Source organism: Homalodisca vitripennis, chromosome 4 (assembly GCF_021130785.1).
Source record: "Homalodisca vitripennis isolate AUS2020 chromosome 4, UT_GWSS_2.1, whole genome shotgun sequence".
Taxonomy (NCBI): domain Eukaryota; kingdom Metazoa; phylum Arthropoda; class Insecta; order Hemiptera; family Cicadellidae; genus Homalodisca; species Homalodisca vitripennis.
In genome coordinates, this window is record NC_060210.1 from 117,202,554 (window position 1) to 117,216,122 (window position 13,569).

Sequence of the window (13,569 nt, forward strand, 5' to 3'; positions counted from 1 at the left end):
TCACTCTATTTTCTTTAAAACTATAATTTTCAATGTTTTTAAAAATGTGGCAAAGAGTACATAAAGCATTAAACTGTTTAAAATTTAAAATATCTTCTTGTTGAAATAAGTGTGTAACAGGATCAAACTTTCTTAAATTATAGATATTTCTCACTGCAAATCTATGATTTAGTACATTGTTTTGCGAGGGCAAGAGTGTGCTTTCTCTTTGATTTACCTTTAAATACATGTAATAATTCCATAATCAATGTCTAGAGAACCAACCAATTTCCATTACCTTATTCACAGCATTGTTCATTAAGGTGAGTTATACAATAGCGTTTAAATATTGTATCCGATAGTTTATTCGTCAAAAAATTATATAATAACTCCGTCTTTGTAATGCACATTGCTCTACTGATTAAGATGTTCCAATATTTTCTGAACTTTAAATGTTAACAAATGTTTCTGCCTCTTTGATGAACTTCAGCTGAAAGTGTCAACAGCTGTGTACTGTCACTTACGTGTTATAAATAGTGTAACTGTTTCCCTTAATTCTTAAATATTCCGGGGAACCTTTTCTATTTTTCTCTTCATCAAAACCTCCCTCGGATTTCAACGAATATATTAAAAAAAGGATTAGCCGAATTGATCCAGACGTTTTCGAGATTAGCACTTGCAACACAATTTAACGATTCATTTTCATTTACAAGTGTCAACAGCTGTGTACTGTGTCACTTACGCGTCATAAATATTATAACTGTTTTCCAGAATTCTTAAATATTCCGGGAAACTTTTCCTACTTTACTCTTTATCAAAAGCTCCCTCGGACTTCAACGGTTATATTTAAAAAAGAATTAGCCGAATTGGTCCAGCCGGTTTCGAGATTAGCGCTTAGCAACACAATTTAGCGATTATTTATAAAGATTTGAAAGTTGTCTCCTGTATTTTGTAGGTAAGTAGAATTATATTTAAACAACTTCCTCATAATACAATAGTAATGAAGTACTGTAGATGTACTAGGCTTTAGCCTTGTATCTCGTGCAGTAAGAAGAACAATAACAGGTTTCGCAAAAATAAACCCATGAGGGAACCATGCATGGTGGATTTAGCTTTTTCTAACATTGCTTTATCCATTATCACAACTGAGCGGAAATATTTTCTTGCTGTCGTAGACAAAAGTTGACAATGCTGATTTTGGAGCAATTGGTTTTCGAACTAATTAAAAATATCAATATTGCAAGTCAATCATTGATTAATGGAAGTGTTGAGTGCAACAAGAATTTTCATTGCAAAACCTCTTCATTATTTCGGAATCGAAGATTTTGTATTTTGTAGCTAAATCTCCATGAGGTATTTACGTAACTGACGTATGTCAATAGACCACTGCACTTTCATCATGTGCTTGTAAACAGAAGACCTTTTGTGAAAGAGATAGCTAAAAGTGGACAAGTCATTTCATCATTACAATTTACGATCGATTAGATAAAATTCATTGAAGGGGAAAATCGAAGCTAACTTCTGGTTAATGTGAAGTGTTTCCCGGGGACATCTGGTTCTTCCGCCAAACCGATACACGCCCCACTGTAGTATGACGTAGTGAAAGTGTTGACACGTCTGCCGCGACGAGCGAGTGCGGATCAATCGGTGACGTAAAGCCCGGCGCGACGCCGTGACCGACGTGACACACTGACTGGAGACAGTGCCGCGGTCCTGGGGTAGGTCAGTTATCAGCGATAAAGCGACGGTGGCGCGCGCAGCGGCGGTGTCACGCACTATGTCAAGAGCGCACAGGCAGCGCGTCCGCAACGCTCAGGCCGCCAGTCGTCATCTACATCGTCGTGTGGTGTGACGCCCGGAACTCCGACACCGACCACCCTTCGTACTAACTCTCGTTTACCCGGAGTAAAGTTTCAGTGATCGAATTTTCCATTGGAGTTTCCCGAGGGAATTTTCGAATTTTCAGTGAATGTGGGGGAATTCTGGTGGGAAGTGATGGGGCACCGCTCGTCATAGGTGCCGGCAGTTCGGGACCATGTCTTAGTCATGGTGAGCGGTGTGTTCGCGCTGCTGGTGGCTTGTGCAGCGATGGTCGTGCTGGGAGGGGGATCGACGGGGGCGGCGCCGACGCCTGCGGACCCCCTGGAGGACGCGGCCCAGAGGAGCGAAAGGAGCGCTAACCTGTCTCACATCACGGGCACCGCCAGGAAGATCAGGATGTTCGTCAAGAACAGATTTCTGCAGATCCTGCCCGACGGCACAGTCAACGGTACTGGAGACACAACGGAATTCTGTGAGTGCAGATACAGTACTCTGGGGCGAGGGTGCTGGGTACACTAAGCGCACTGATAACACCGCAAGACACAGCGCCCTACAGTTATTGACCCGTGCGAACACAAATAAAAAACCTATGTCAGACCTCGTGAACTTTTAGGCATCAATCATTGTGATATTGTTAAATATCCTAGACCATCAGGGTCCTGCTTCACAATCATCGCTTATAATTGACATACGTTGGACATAAATTCGGATGAAAATACCTTATAAAGTTTTGTTTTTAAGTCTAGTACTTTATAGTACTTAATAACCCAATAAGAGATCGGAACTCCATTTTGCACATGCACAACAACGTTAACTTATGTGTTATAGTAAGTTCTACACTGAATGCAATCAAATAATATATACAGGTTCAGTATTATATTTACTTTAACTAAGAGTTGGGACCACATCTGTGTAACTTGATACTTCATGACGCAAGCCGCTGGTAACTTTTAGTAACACTTATGTTAAGACTGGTTTTAACATCTACTGTAGCACAGCCAACATTACATCGTACAAAGTATCTTCCAATAAGTACATTGCAAATAATAGGTATTTTATTATTTTGTAACTGTTTTATATTAATCTGGTAGTCGTATCCAATTGTAATTAATTAGGGCTACTTTATCACTATCATTTAAATATCTTTTAAAGTGACGTTAGTCGTATACTTTTTCTTCCAACAGATAATCAGTACAAATTGTGATCAAAATTGCGCTAAATAATTAAAAAAATGATATAATTTAATGTACAAATTAAATTTAATAGGATATATTATTGTTGTAAAGCAAATAAAAAACTGTTTTATTCCTGGTACGTTGAAGCACATGCGTTATAGGTAATGCATGTGCGCAACGTACCAAAATGCAATACCTTAAAAACAGATTTAAATAATCAATTCCGATTATTAATTAATATGGCCAATGAAATAACACATTTTATCCACTTTACAGATTGATACACCCAAGTGAGTTCAGGCTTTTAATATGTTAATCTATTTAACATATGTTATGCTATGTAAACCGCAATATTATTATTTAATTAAACTATAAAATAACATTGCTTGCAAACGTCTTGTAACCTTACTATAGATTTTCAGCTAAACAATGTTTAAAAATTGGAACTTATAACGTAAATATAGTGAAATTAATATACAGTACACATTTTCTTAGATATTGATTTATTCATATAATTCATAAATTATAATTCATATAATTTATGAATAACTAATGGAAAGTCGAAACCACTCCATATGGGAATTCCAATCTAATGTAATCGTGTAATGAATAATTTTACAATTCCTAGTCGTAGAAGTCCACGAAACATTGTCAGTGCATCATAAATAAATATAGTATGAATCTAGAAGTACGAATTTAGCAGCCAAAGTTTCCCGACGCGCATCGCTTTGGCCAGAGTCCATCACAAAATAACGAATGGGCAATAATATTTTTCATTTCAGTAACAATTCACTGAATTAATTGTAAGCATTGCGTCAGCTGCAATTGTCAACATCACAATACTGAAATAAACGATTCCATAGTAAACATTTGGACTTTTTAAATGATAATTCACGCATCACAATAATGTTTTTATTTACTTTTGGTTTAATAGCTTTTGTTAAGTTAAGTGATGTTTAAGTTTGTCCCCAACTTAGTTATTGAGAAAGAGGTGAATGACATATCAAAAGTAAAGATGGTGGAGGATAAGGAACAACCTTGGGGAGTACCGGTAACCATTACGTGTTTTACACAAATATGTAATAAAATCATTACATCGATTGTGTACTTCTGTAAAGTACTTTTACAGTTGGCTAAAGGGTAACTGTTGCTAAAGCCGAGACGCCAGCGTGCGCTTGTACATTATGTATAACCTCCGCTCTAGCAGAGGTTATACAATAATTATTATGACCTGCGATAACACTATGTGAACATCCATAAATATCTCCTTGCGTATACGGGCTGAGACTTTGTTAATGCTGGGCTATCAATGAGATCATCAAATGAGTGGCACGTGGTCTACATGAACATGATGCCTAAAATCATTATATTTTCAAGTTAGTCATTCAAACTTTATGTTTACTTTCTTAGAGATATCACTATTTACTACAGCGTTTGTAACAGTCCTTCCAAACATTAAGGCTTCGGCTTTTATTTCCAATTGTCTACCCTGATTTACTTTGCTATTGTAATGTTTCAATTTAAAGATGTGGATTCATAAAAAGTTTTTGAATGAATAATTGAGATAATTAATTTATTTTCACAAATATCATTCAAAACAATTGAAGTATAACTATTCTTGTAACAGAAGTGAGTATTGAAAATGAATGAATAGTTTTTTACAATGGAAGGTCCTGTTCAGTGATAGATTTAGCCATTGTCCCACTAGGCCCAAGCCCACGGGCCCTAGTCCCGAATACATGTACGTAGCCAGCGAGGGGTCCAAGGGGTCCGGACCCCCCATTTTTAATTACTCTTTTAGCAAACGATTATTATTACTTAAATAATTCAGTATTACTGAAATACACTTCTTAAAGATCATTCTCAACATTGAAACGGGTCAATAACTTTTTAAGGAAGAAAATGGGGAATGACCGGTTGCCTGCACTTGCCTTACTTTCTGACCACTACGGAAAAAATACCAGTCGTCTAAACTCCCTTCCCCCCCATTTTTTCCTGGCTACGTTCTTGCCCAGATGAGAAGCAAACTAGAAAATAAACTCAGTTATGTTTTAAGTTTAATTTCGGAATTCGCTTGAATGAAAGCAAGGAAAGTTAATATGTTGTCTTTACTGTTTACTTTGCTACGTGATACTAATTTTCTAATGCTTGGGTTATTTCAAAAATAATGTATTTCTTTTAAGGTCCTCCAAATTAATAAAAATTGTTCTTACTTAAAAATTATGAATTTATTATATTTGTCACATTTGGGTAAACATAATTCACAAAACTCTCAAACAGGGAGGGGGGCGCAAATATTTTCGGGTTTAGGGGCCCAAGAAAGTAAAATCCGCCACTGGTTCTCTTTAACAGCGTGACAGCAGGGCCTAGTAGGCCCTGGCGTGACAGAGCCTTTCCATAAATTGTTGCCTTTTCAACACGTTGATAACTTTGAGTGGAATTTAATGCTAATTTTGAATGAAAAGTAGTAACGAATCTCTCCACATTGTCTTTAATCAAACTTTGCCTGAAGGGTGACTTGCGACTTCTGAAATGATTGATAACCGCGAGTGAGATTTGATTATAACGGCACTGAAATGCTTCATAAGTTTGGAGTCGTCTAGACATGTGTAATGAAAATTGATTCAGACATCTGCAGAAGGAAGGACTAGTGGTATTATGCGCCCTTTCCCGATAATTGATTTGAAAATCCACTGTTGTATTTTTCGAATCTTAGTAAATCTAATCGACCATCTCTACTCATTACGGCGTAAAAGATGTTATTGCATCCAATTCTGAAATAAGAAATTTATACTCAAATTATTGAGACGTTGATGTTAAGATTTCTTCCCATAACACATTTAACACTGTTTCAATAAAAAAAGGTTTGTACCCCATGTGAAAATAACTAATGAACAAGTGAAAATTTTATCGCTGATTTCTAAAAGTATAAACATTGGCTATGGGTTCTTTATCCAACTAGATCCTTAGTTGGTATAAAACACATACATTCCAATATTTCGTAAATTATTAAGCCGATTTTGAAGCCTAAAGATCATAGAGTAGGAAAGTTGACCTCTGACCCTTTCATGTACGTTAGGTTATGTCCGGTCCTTTGATACTCTATTGGATCGGTTTTTTTGTACCAAGGGAGAAACCTATCGATTTTAAAGTCCGCAGGTAACAGGGTAGCAAAGTTGACCTTTGACTCTGTGATGTTCGTTAGGTTATGTCCAGCCCTTTGATACTCTTTTGGATTGGTTTATTTTGTACCAAGGTACTAGAAGCCAAGGAAGAATCCTATCGATTTTAAAGTCTAAAGGTTAAATCGATAAGCCTTAATGGATTATAAATCGATATAGCCTTGAAGTACAGCAAAGTTGACATTTGATCCTTTGAAGTTCGTTAGGTTATGTCCGGTTCTTCGATGCTCTATTGGATTGGTTTATTTTGCAACAAGGTACTAGAAGCCAAGGAAGAATCCTATCGATTTTAAAGTCTAAAGGTCAAAGATCAGCAAAGTTGACCAAATCCAACAGCCAAAATCAAACGTGTTTGCCCATATTTGCAACAGAAAGCCGAATCTCAGCTCCAATAAGAGCCTGATGAAGCATCAAAGTAATTTATTTTGAAATTTGGCATCGCATCAGAACTGGACCCACATTCGATACGCGGTGTGTAATGAGTCGCCATTCATGTGCCAGATCCTGCTAGCTGTCTGCAAGACAAATTTCACTGAGAAGCATTGCTCTGTTCTGTCACTTTGTTGTTCTGGTGTGCGAACAATGTTGGATACATCACCGGCGTTCTGCACCTTACTAAAGACAGACTGTACAGAGGTCATACTCACAATGCTGAGATGTCTATGAATGTTGAGAGTAATACTTGTATAGGCCAGTCATTGTTAACTCTAGGACTAATACCGTAACCCTTTTTACGTGTGTTAAACAATGTTCAAGACTTTAACAACACTCATGTTCAGATTTTTTCAATTCTTTGGAATTGCAAGAGAATTCCTTTTGAGATTCACGAGAAAGTCTTTTTGTATCCTACAGGCACTCTTTCCTGGGTCTCAACATCCTTTACTGCATATTATTTAACCCTTTACTGGGGCCCAACATCCCTTATTAGAGATGAGTTCAACTATCTCGAGTTTACAACATTCATACTCAGCTTTTCTTCAACTCTTCGGAATTGCACGAGAATCCTTGTGAGATTAATGTGGAAATTTTTTCCCTCCCACAGAAACCCCTTTTCTGGGCCTCAACATCATTTATTGCAGATTAATTTAACCCCTGATACTCAAAATCCCTTATTGGAGTTAAATTTATCTCTACTGGATCTCAACTTCTATTATAGACGAGTTCAAATATCTCGAGTTAACAACACTCATGCTCAGCTTTTCTTCACCTCTTCAGAATTGCACGAGAATTCCTTTTGAGATTCACGAGGACGTCTTTTGCCTCCTACATGAACTCCTTTCCTGGGCCTCAACTTCCTTTACTGCAGACCATTTTAACCCTTTACTGGGACTCAACATCCCCTATTGGGGTTAAATTTATTTCTACTGGATCTCAATATCCATTATTAAAGATGGTTCAAACCTTCCACAATATCCTTCAGTGTAGATTAACTCTTTATTGAGTCTCAACAATGTTTATAGGTTACGAGTTCAATCCTTTACTGGATCACGACTCCCTTTATCAGAGATGACATTAACATTTTACTGTAACTCAATATATCTTATTACATACAAGTTTAACTCTCTTTGTGGCTCTCAGAATGTCTTAAAGAGGTTAGTTTAAGCGATTACTTTACCTCAATATCCCTTAATTATAGATAACTTTAACTCTTACTGGGCCCGAATATGTTGTACGGATTAGGAACAAGATTACAGGTATTTTATCTCATATGGACTTAAAATATTGATGAATATTAATTCTTCTTTAGAACTGGTATAATCATCTTGTACTCAGGTTTATAGATAATGCTTTCTATAGATTGATTTGAGTGAGGTAAATCCGTCCCACTTCGTTCAATACACTACTTGCGTCATATATACCGCTACTCATTGTTTGATAGGCGATAGATAGTACGTAATGGCGACTCTCATTTTTGCCAATCAATCTTGAAGAGAAATTACTTTCAATATATTCATGGCCTTTGAAAGACCTTTGGTTTGATCAATGTCTTGTTGGCGTCTCTGCTGCTCTCTTTAATATTAAGCATATAATTCTAGAGTTCAATTTTTTAAGAAAACCAAAATGGGAATGTAACTGTGCAATCTTGCAATCAAACGTCTGCAATTAAAAGACTTGAGTATGTACTGACTTCAGGGGCGTACATGGGGGGGGGGTCTCAAGGGGCCCAAGGTTACGGCACAAATTTGAAATATGATTGTTAATATTTCATCGATTGTACTGTAAAGTAATTATTGCCATTCTCATTACCCATTCAAAGCCTTTCAATCAATGACTGATATTTTCCTAGTCTATTATTTAAAAGTGATTAAACAATAATGGTTGGTATTTGGTAACAATTTCAGTTTAATTACCTTAATTTACAACCCTGAATGTTAGAGATGAACATTACAATACTTCGGACATTGTAATGGCTTGTTGGTCCTCACGTGTTGAGCCAGCCCGTAGTCTGACATTGTAATAGGTATTATAACATGCTGAATTTGTAATATTAGGCAATAACTAAATCGTGTACTGAGTGTGTGTTAGTGCTCCAGAATTTATACAGTGATGTTAAGGTACTTTTAAACCTCAACCATAATAGTTGATCCCCCACCACCCCGGTGTGTCGGTTCCCTCTGAAATATATGTTTTCTATACGCGACTGATTGAGTTATTATTCATTCAAGACAGCATTGCTTCACGACTTCATAGTCAATTTCGAATGTCTACACTTTCACTCATTTCGATGTGTTGACGCACAATTTCTACTGTAAACTTTTATTTTTTGCTTCAAAAACGTAAAATAGAATAAAATATTCATTACACTGGTTTTCCTGTTCAATCATTACAGTTTTAAGGTTGCAAGTAAAGTTCTACTCCCACTAGCACTACAGATATACAACACTCCTGTTCTTGTACCTCTAGAGACGGCCGTCTGTCCTGCCACCCCTAGACTAAACATCGCCCTGTAACGTCCACATAGTTGCCGGCGGCATGTTTGATACCAGCGCAGTGCAGTATTGCCAATTGCACATTACAGTACTTGCCATGCACAGCAAGCCATCAACTACAGTCTTACCACTCTAACGGCGACAAACAAAGTTTATCGTCGATCGCTACGAGGCAGGCTGCTGATCTACACTAAGAAAGTCTGGCTTCTGCCTTACTTTTCGACTTTATTTATGTAAATTATTCTATTTTAGCATCTGGAATTATAGTGATATCCAGAATTACCTTGATCTAAATTCTACTGGACGCGCTTTGCGTTGAATTTAAGAGTGCGTTGCCTGTTTACCTATTTCCTCAAGGCTAGGAAGCTCTTTCTTAACGTTCTAACACCAGTATCAGCCGTAAATGATAGTAATTATTTGCCATCCTGGGTGCATTGGTTTTTAATGCTCTCAATATGCGTATGATCGGATATCTCATTTGCACTGCCCACGAGATATAGGTGAACGATTTCAATCGATCAAACCTACGGTTTGTCGTGGTTAATGTCATTATTGCTGTTGCTTAAAAACTTCGAGAGTGTTTGATGTTGTACATTGTCTTTCAGACAACCACCATACGGATCCTTCACCCCTCTCAATTTGGACTCTGCTCTGCCAAAAATAAATGACTTGTCGGTTGACTAAATGCGTCATTCTAATCTCGTCAAGGGGTTCTTTTATTTCTCTGATAATTTTAAATTAATCAATTAGATTAAACCTTAGATAATAATAATAAACGGAACAATCATTTATATGCCACCCTGGGTTGTTTGTTAATTCAAGTAATCTGGAAAGTAAGTAATTCTTATTCAGGAGAAAATGTCCTAAATTGACTATTGCGAAATTTCACATTTCCGCGTCTGGCCTCAGAAGACCCACACAAATAAGAGATTGCAGAGATAAAACAAATCCAAATTGCCCCAAATAATAAGTTGGCAAACAAAAACTAGCCCTTCCTTTATTTGGTCTGAGAGACTTAACGGTCCCCCTTCCTTTTCCTTGAGGGTCCTGTTTGAAAGTTCGTTTATTTCATGTTTTTGTGGGAAATTTTATTGCGGTTATTATGTTTTTGTTGCAGTGTGAGAGTTCGCAGATATTTTACCTTTTAATTATTTTTTTCGGTTTAATAAATCTGGATTATTAAGCTTCAAATGATTATATATTTAAAGATTAAAAAGTTATATATGGCATATTGCAAGGTTCTCTAAATGGTCCTGTACTCTTTATTAGAATTGAACTGTCAACTTATGTGAGAAGAGAAATTTATTCAGTTCTCAATTCAAAAACGTTAGTTCAAAGAACATTGTGCGTTTGTAGATGTTCTAAACTGAATTAAACTGATTAAATTCATAAATCAGAATCATACATTTTCTCAACCAAAATCATTTAGCTTGGTATTATCTTATGAAGTCTCTTAGTTATGATTCATAAATTGGCATCCCTCTTGTTTTTCTAGATACACGCCTTGTTCATTGCAGAAATATCCTTTTCCAAACAATCTCCATATTAGGACATGTAAATATTTGGAATTGAATTTTAGTTTGATTAATCATAATTGAATCATAGTGGTTTGTTATTTTTCCATAGTGACAAACCAAGATAGAAAACAAATCGCTAAGAATATCTTGATTATTCTACTTCACCGCTTAAAGTGAGTGTTACCAAATTTCCTTTTGAACCACATCTTTGTTTCCATATTGCCTACAACAAAAAAAACAATGTAATGGGTGTAGTAAACTAGCTACAGCCTGGAACGGGTTACATTCTTCAGAAATATTGCCAACAAAGCGAAAGCAAAATAGTGCAATAAATTCGTGTAGTTTTATTGTAATACTTTTTGCAAAGAGGCAGACAACTTGGAATTGCTTGTTAATATCAACGATGTGGAACTGACAACGAAGTCTTTCCACCTCATAAACTCTGTTTCTCGGTTTGATGTCCAAGATATCCGAGGATTGCGTCCGACTTTTACAGCTCGTCAACAGCAGAGCTGCTATTGTTTTTATTTTCCTAGTGAAATTTCGTTATTGTCGATATAAACTTACGGTTGTTTATTGAATTGGACTTTATTTTGTCTAGAGTTAAAATGTTGAATGGTGGTTGAAGAATTGGTGCGTTAAACCTGTTTAGTGAGTTAATCTGGAATCCGAACAGCATTAGCAACCAACAATCAACCTGATTTATCTTAATTATTTTCACTACCGGTATTGCAAGTTGAAGTCACACACGGGAAATTCCGTAGAGAAAACCTGCACGCGTCGTAAATCGAGGAATGTCTTTCTGGTTCAGTGTTACCACTGTCACTGATGTCGAACGTTGTTGTGGAGCGAATGCAAATCAATACATCGACAACTCAAATCCATACGGTTCTTCGTTTATCGACCTGTTTGAGGCCCGTCGGGTTGTTTTGATAGTCATGTTCGCTCAGGTTGTGTACTTTATTTTTGTAGCAAGAAGTGAAGTTCAAATTTACCTCTTACGTAGATCATGAACAAAACCAAGGGGAATCATTTTGAAGTGTACATTATACGAAAAAATGCATTATGTTTTATATAAAGTTTATTAATGTTCACTTTTCAACTTTTTCAAAGGTAAATTTGGATTCAGGAATAATATGTTTAAGATTTCGCAAACTCTGACGTAATGGTCTTTACACAAGCCTAATGTTGTAGAATAGCGCTCAACAGTCATTAACAGAAGGTCGTTTTATTATATTTAGAATGTGGATGATCTGAAACTCTAGCCCAAAACCATTTATCACATTATTTTAGGCTTGGCTCAGATTATTATTTGCTGGAGTGCAAAAATTTGTGCCCGAACCGAGATTGGAACCCGCGTCCTCGAGGTGGTAATAAGTAGGTAGCTGATTACTCAGCTACCATGAGTGTTTTTATAATCTATGCTAATTGTGAAGGAAACAGGATTTTTCCGGACATTTGCCATCGTTCAGTGAAAGAAATCAGTAACACTACGTTTCGACATCTGCAATCTGATCTCTTCTTCAGGTTGCATAATTACAACTATTCTAATTTACTGCTCAAAATTACTTCAGAATAATTGAACCTGATGTCAGCTTCAAGAACACTTTGCTTCAATGTGATGAAACTTGTTCGAGATTGATCTCACTAAACGAAAGTCAATGAAGTGAGAGGGATCTTATAACCAACAATATTATTTCACAACGACTTTATCAAACCATATTATTTACATAGTATAGAATAAAAATATGTAGTCTAGATCGAAATCCAATTTACACTTTGTGCACAACCTGTTATTTTAATCGACTGGGCGATTTTCTCTAAGAAAGTAATCGATCAGCAGCCGCGCAAGTGTTGGCGGAGGTCGAAATGGGAGAGGGTTAAAAAAGGGTTACGAAGGAACGAAAGGGTTAAAAATATGAAAAAAAATAAATATCTTAAATGAAATATCTGAGGTCATGCTTATCTTAGCCTGAATTACTCGTACTTAAACCCGACTGCTAGACACGTAAAAATTGATAATATCACCATCAGACATTTCAAAAGTTGCCACTATCAGTCAAAAAGTCAGTCTGTCTAATCATTCTATCTAGACGTCTGTCTAGTCAGTCTGCCCAGCCAGTCTACTAACGCTGATTTAATAACCAGTACCTGACAGTTGGATTGAAATGTATTTAACAAAGAATAATATGATCTGATAAAAAAATCATTGTTTCGTGTTTTTAACTCTTTTGATACCCCTCTCATTTCGACCACCACCACACTAGCACTTGCTGAAAATCGAATTCTTTCTTAAGGCCAATTTCTGTATTGAATCAAGAAAAACTAGGGTTTGAAGTGCTAGGCTTTATATGGTAAATTTGGCTCTCGGCTTCTTGAATAATAAGTCATGGAATCGTTTTTAACAAATAATATACACATTTTCTTTTCAACAATCGTATTTTTATTTTTACGATATCAATCTATAATGCTTGTAAGTAGCCTACATTTCTCGTATTCCAGATTTGATTTCAGAGATAGGTAAAACAATTTTACTCCAAACAGAGCAGAGCAAAAGGCATTTATGCTCTGAGAGGCTCTCGCTATACGAATAGCCTTGACTGGTGACCCAAGTTGCTCCAGTGATAAGAACTGCTCGGTTCAGGCCAGACGAATAGACATATAACTTCTGCATGAATTGCTGTCAAATGGAATAAAGACTGCACTCTTTAGCTCATCCCAGTTCGATTAATGCAGCAAATGTTTACTCCAACATATCGTATGAAAATCGGATGTAATATTTTATTTTGGCTCCTCCACCTGTGTTAGTTTTTAAACCGGTTTAAAGCCAACGGCCAATCAGATGACATATATCTATCTTAATATGTCATTTTCATTTGCTATCCCTATCGCAACCACATAAAGGATTTGATGGAAGTCGGTAATCGATGGCACGTGAATTATATGAGGGTAATTAGCATAGCTG

The 13,569-nt window shown here is 36.5% G+C and overlaps 1 protein-coding gene across 1 annotated transcript in view; it reads left to right on the forward strand.

Annotated features, from left to right (window-relative positions):
* Window positions 1-1,787: 1,787 nt before the first annotated feature.
* The window catches only part of LOC124359990 (protein let-756), a 126,484-nt gene continuing 114,702 nt past the window's right edge, over window positions 1,788-13,569 (forward strand). The window contains exon 1 of the mRNA XM_046813208.1: window positions 1,788-2,272. Within this exon, the coding sequence (XP_046669164.1) occupies window positions 2,026-2,272 (247 nt within the window). The 5' untranslated portion in view covers window positions 1,788-2,025. The remainder of the gene's footprint in view (window positions 2,273-13,569) is intronic.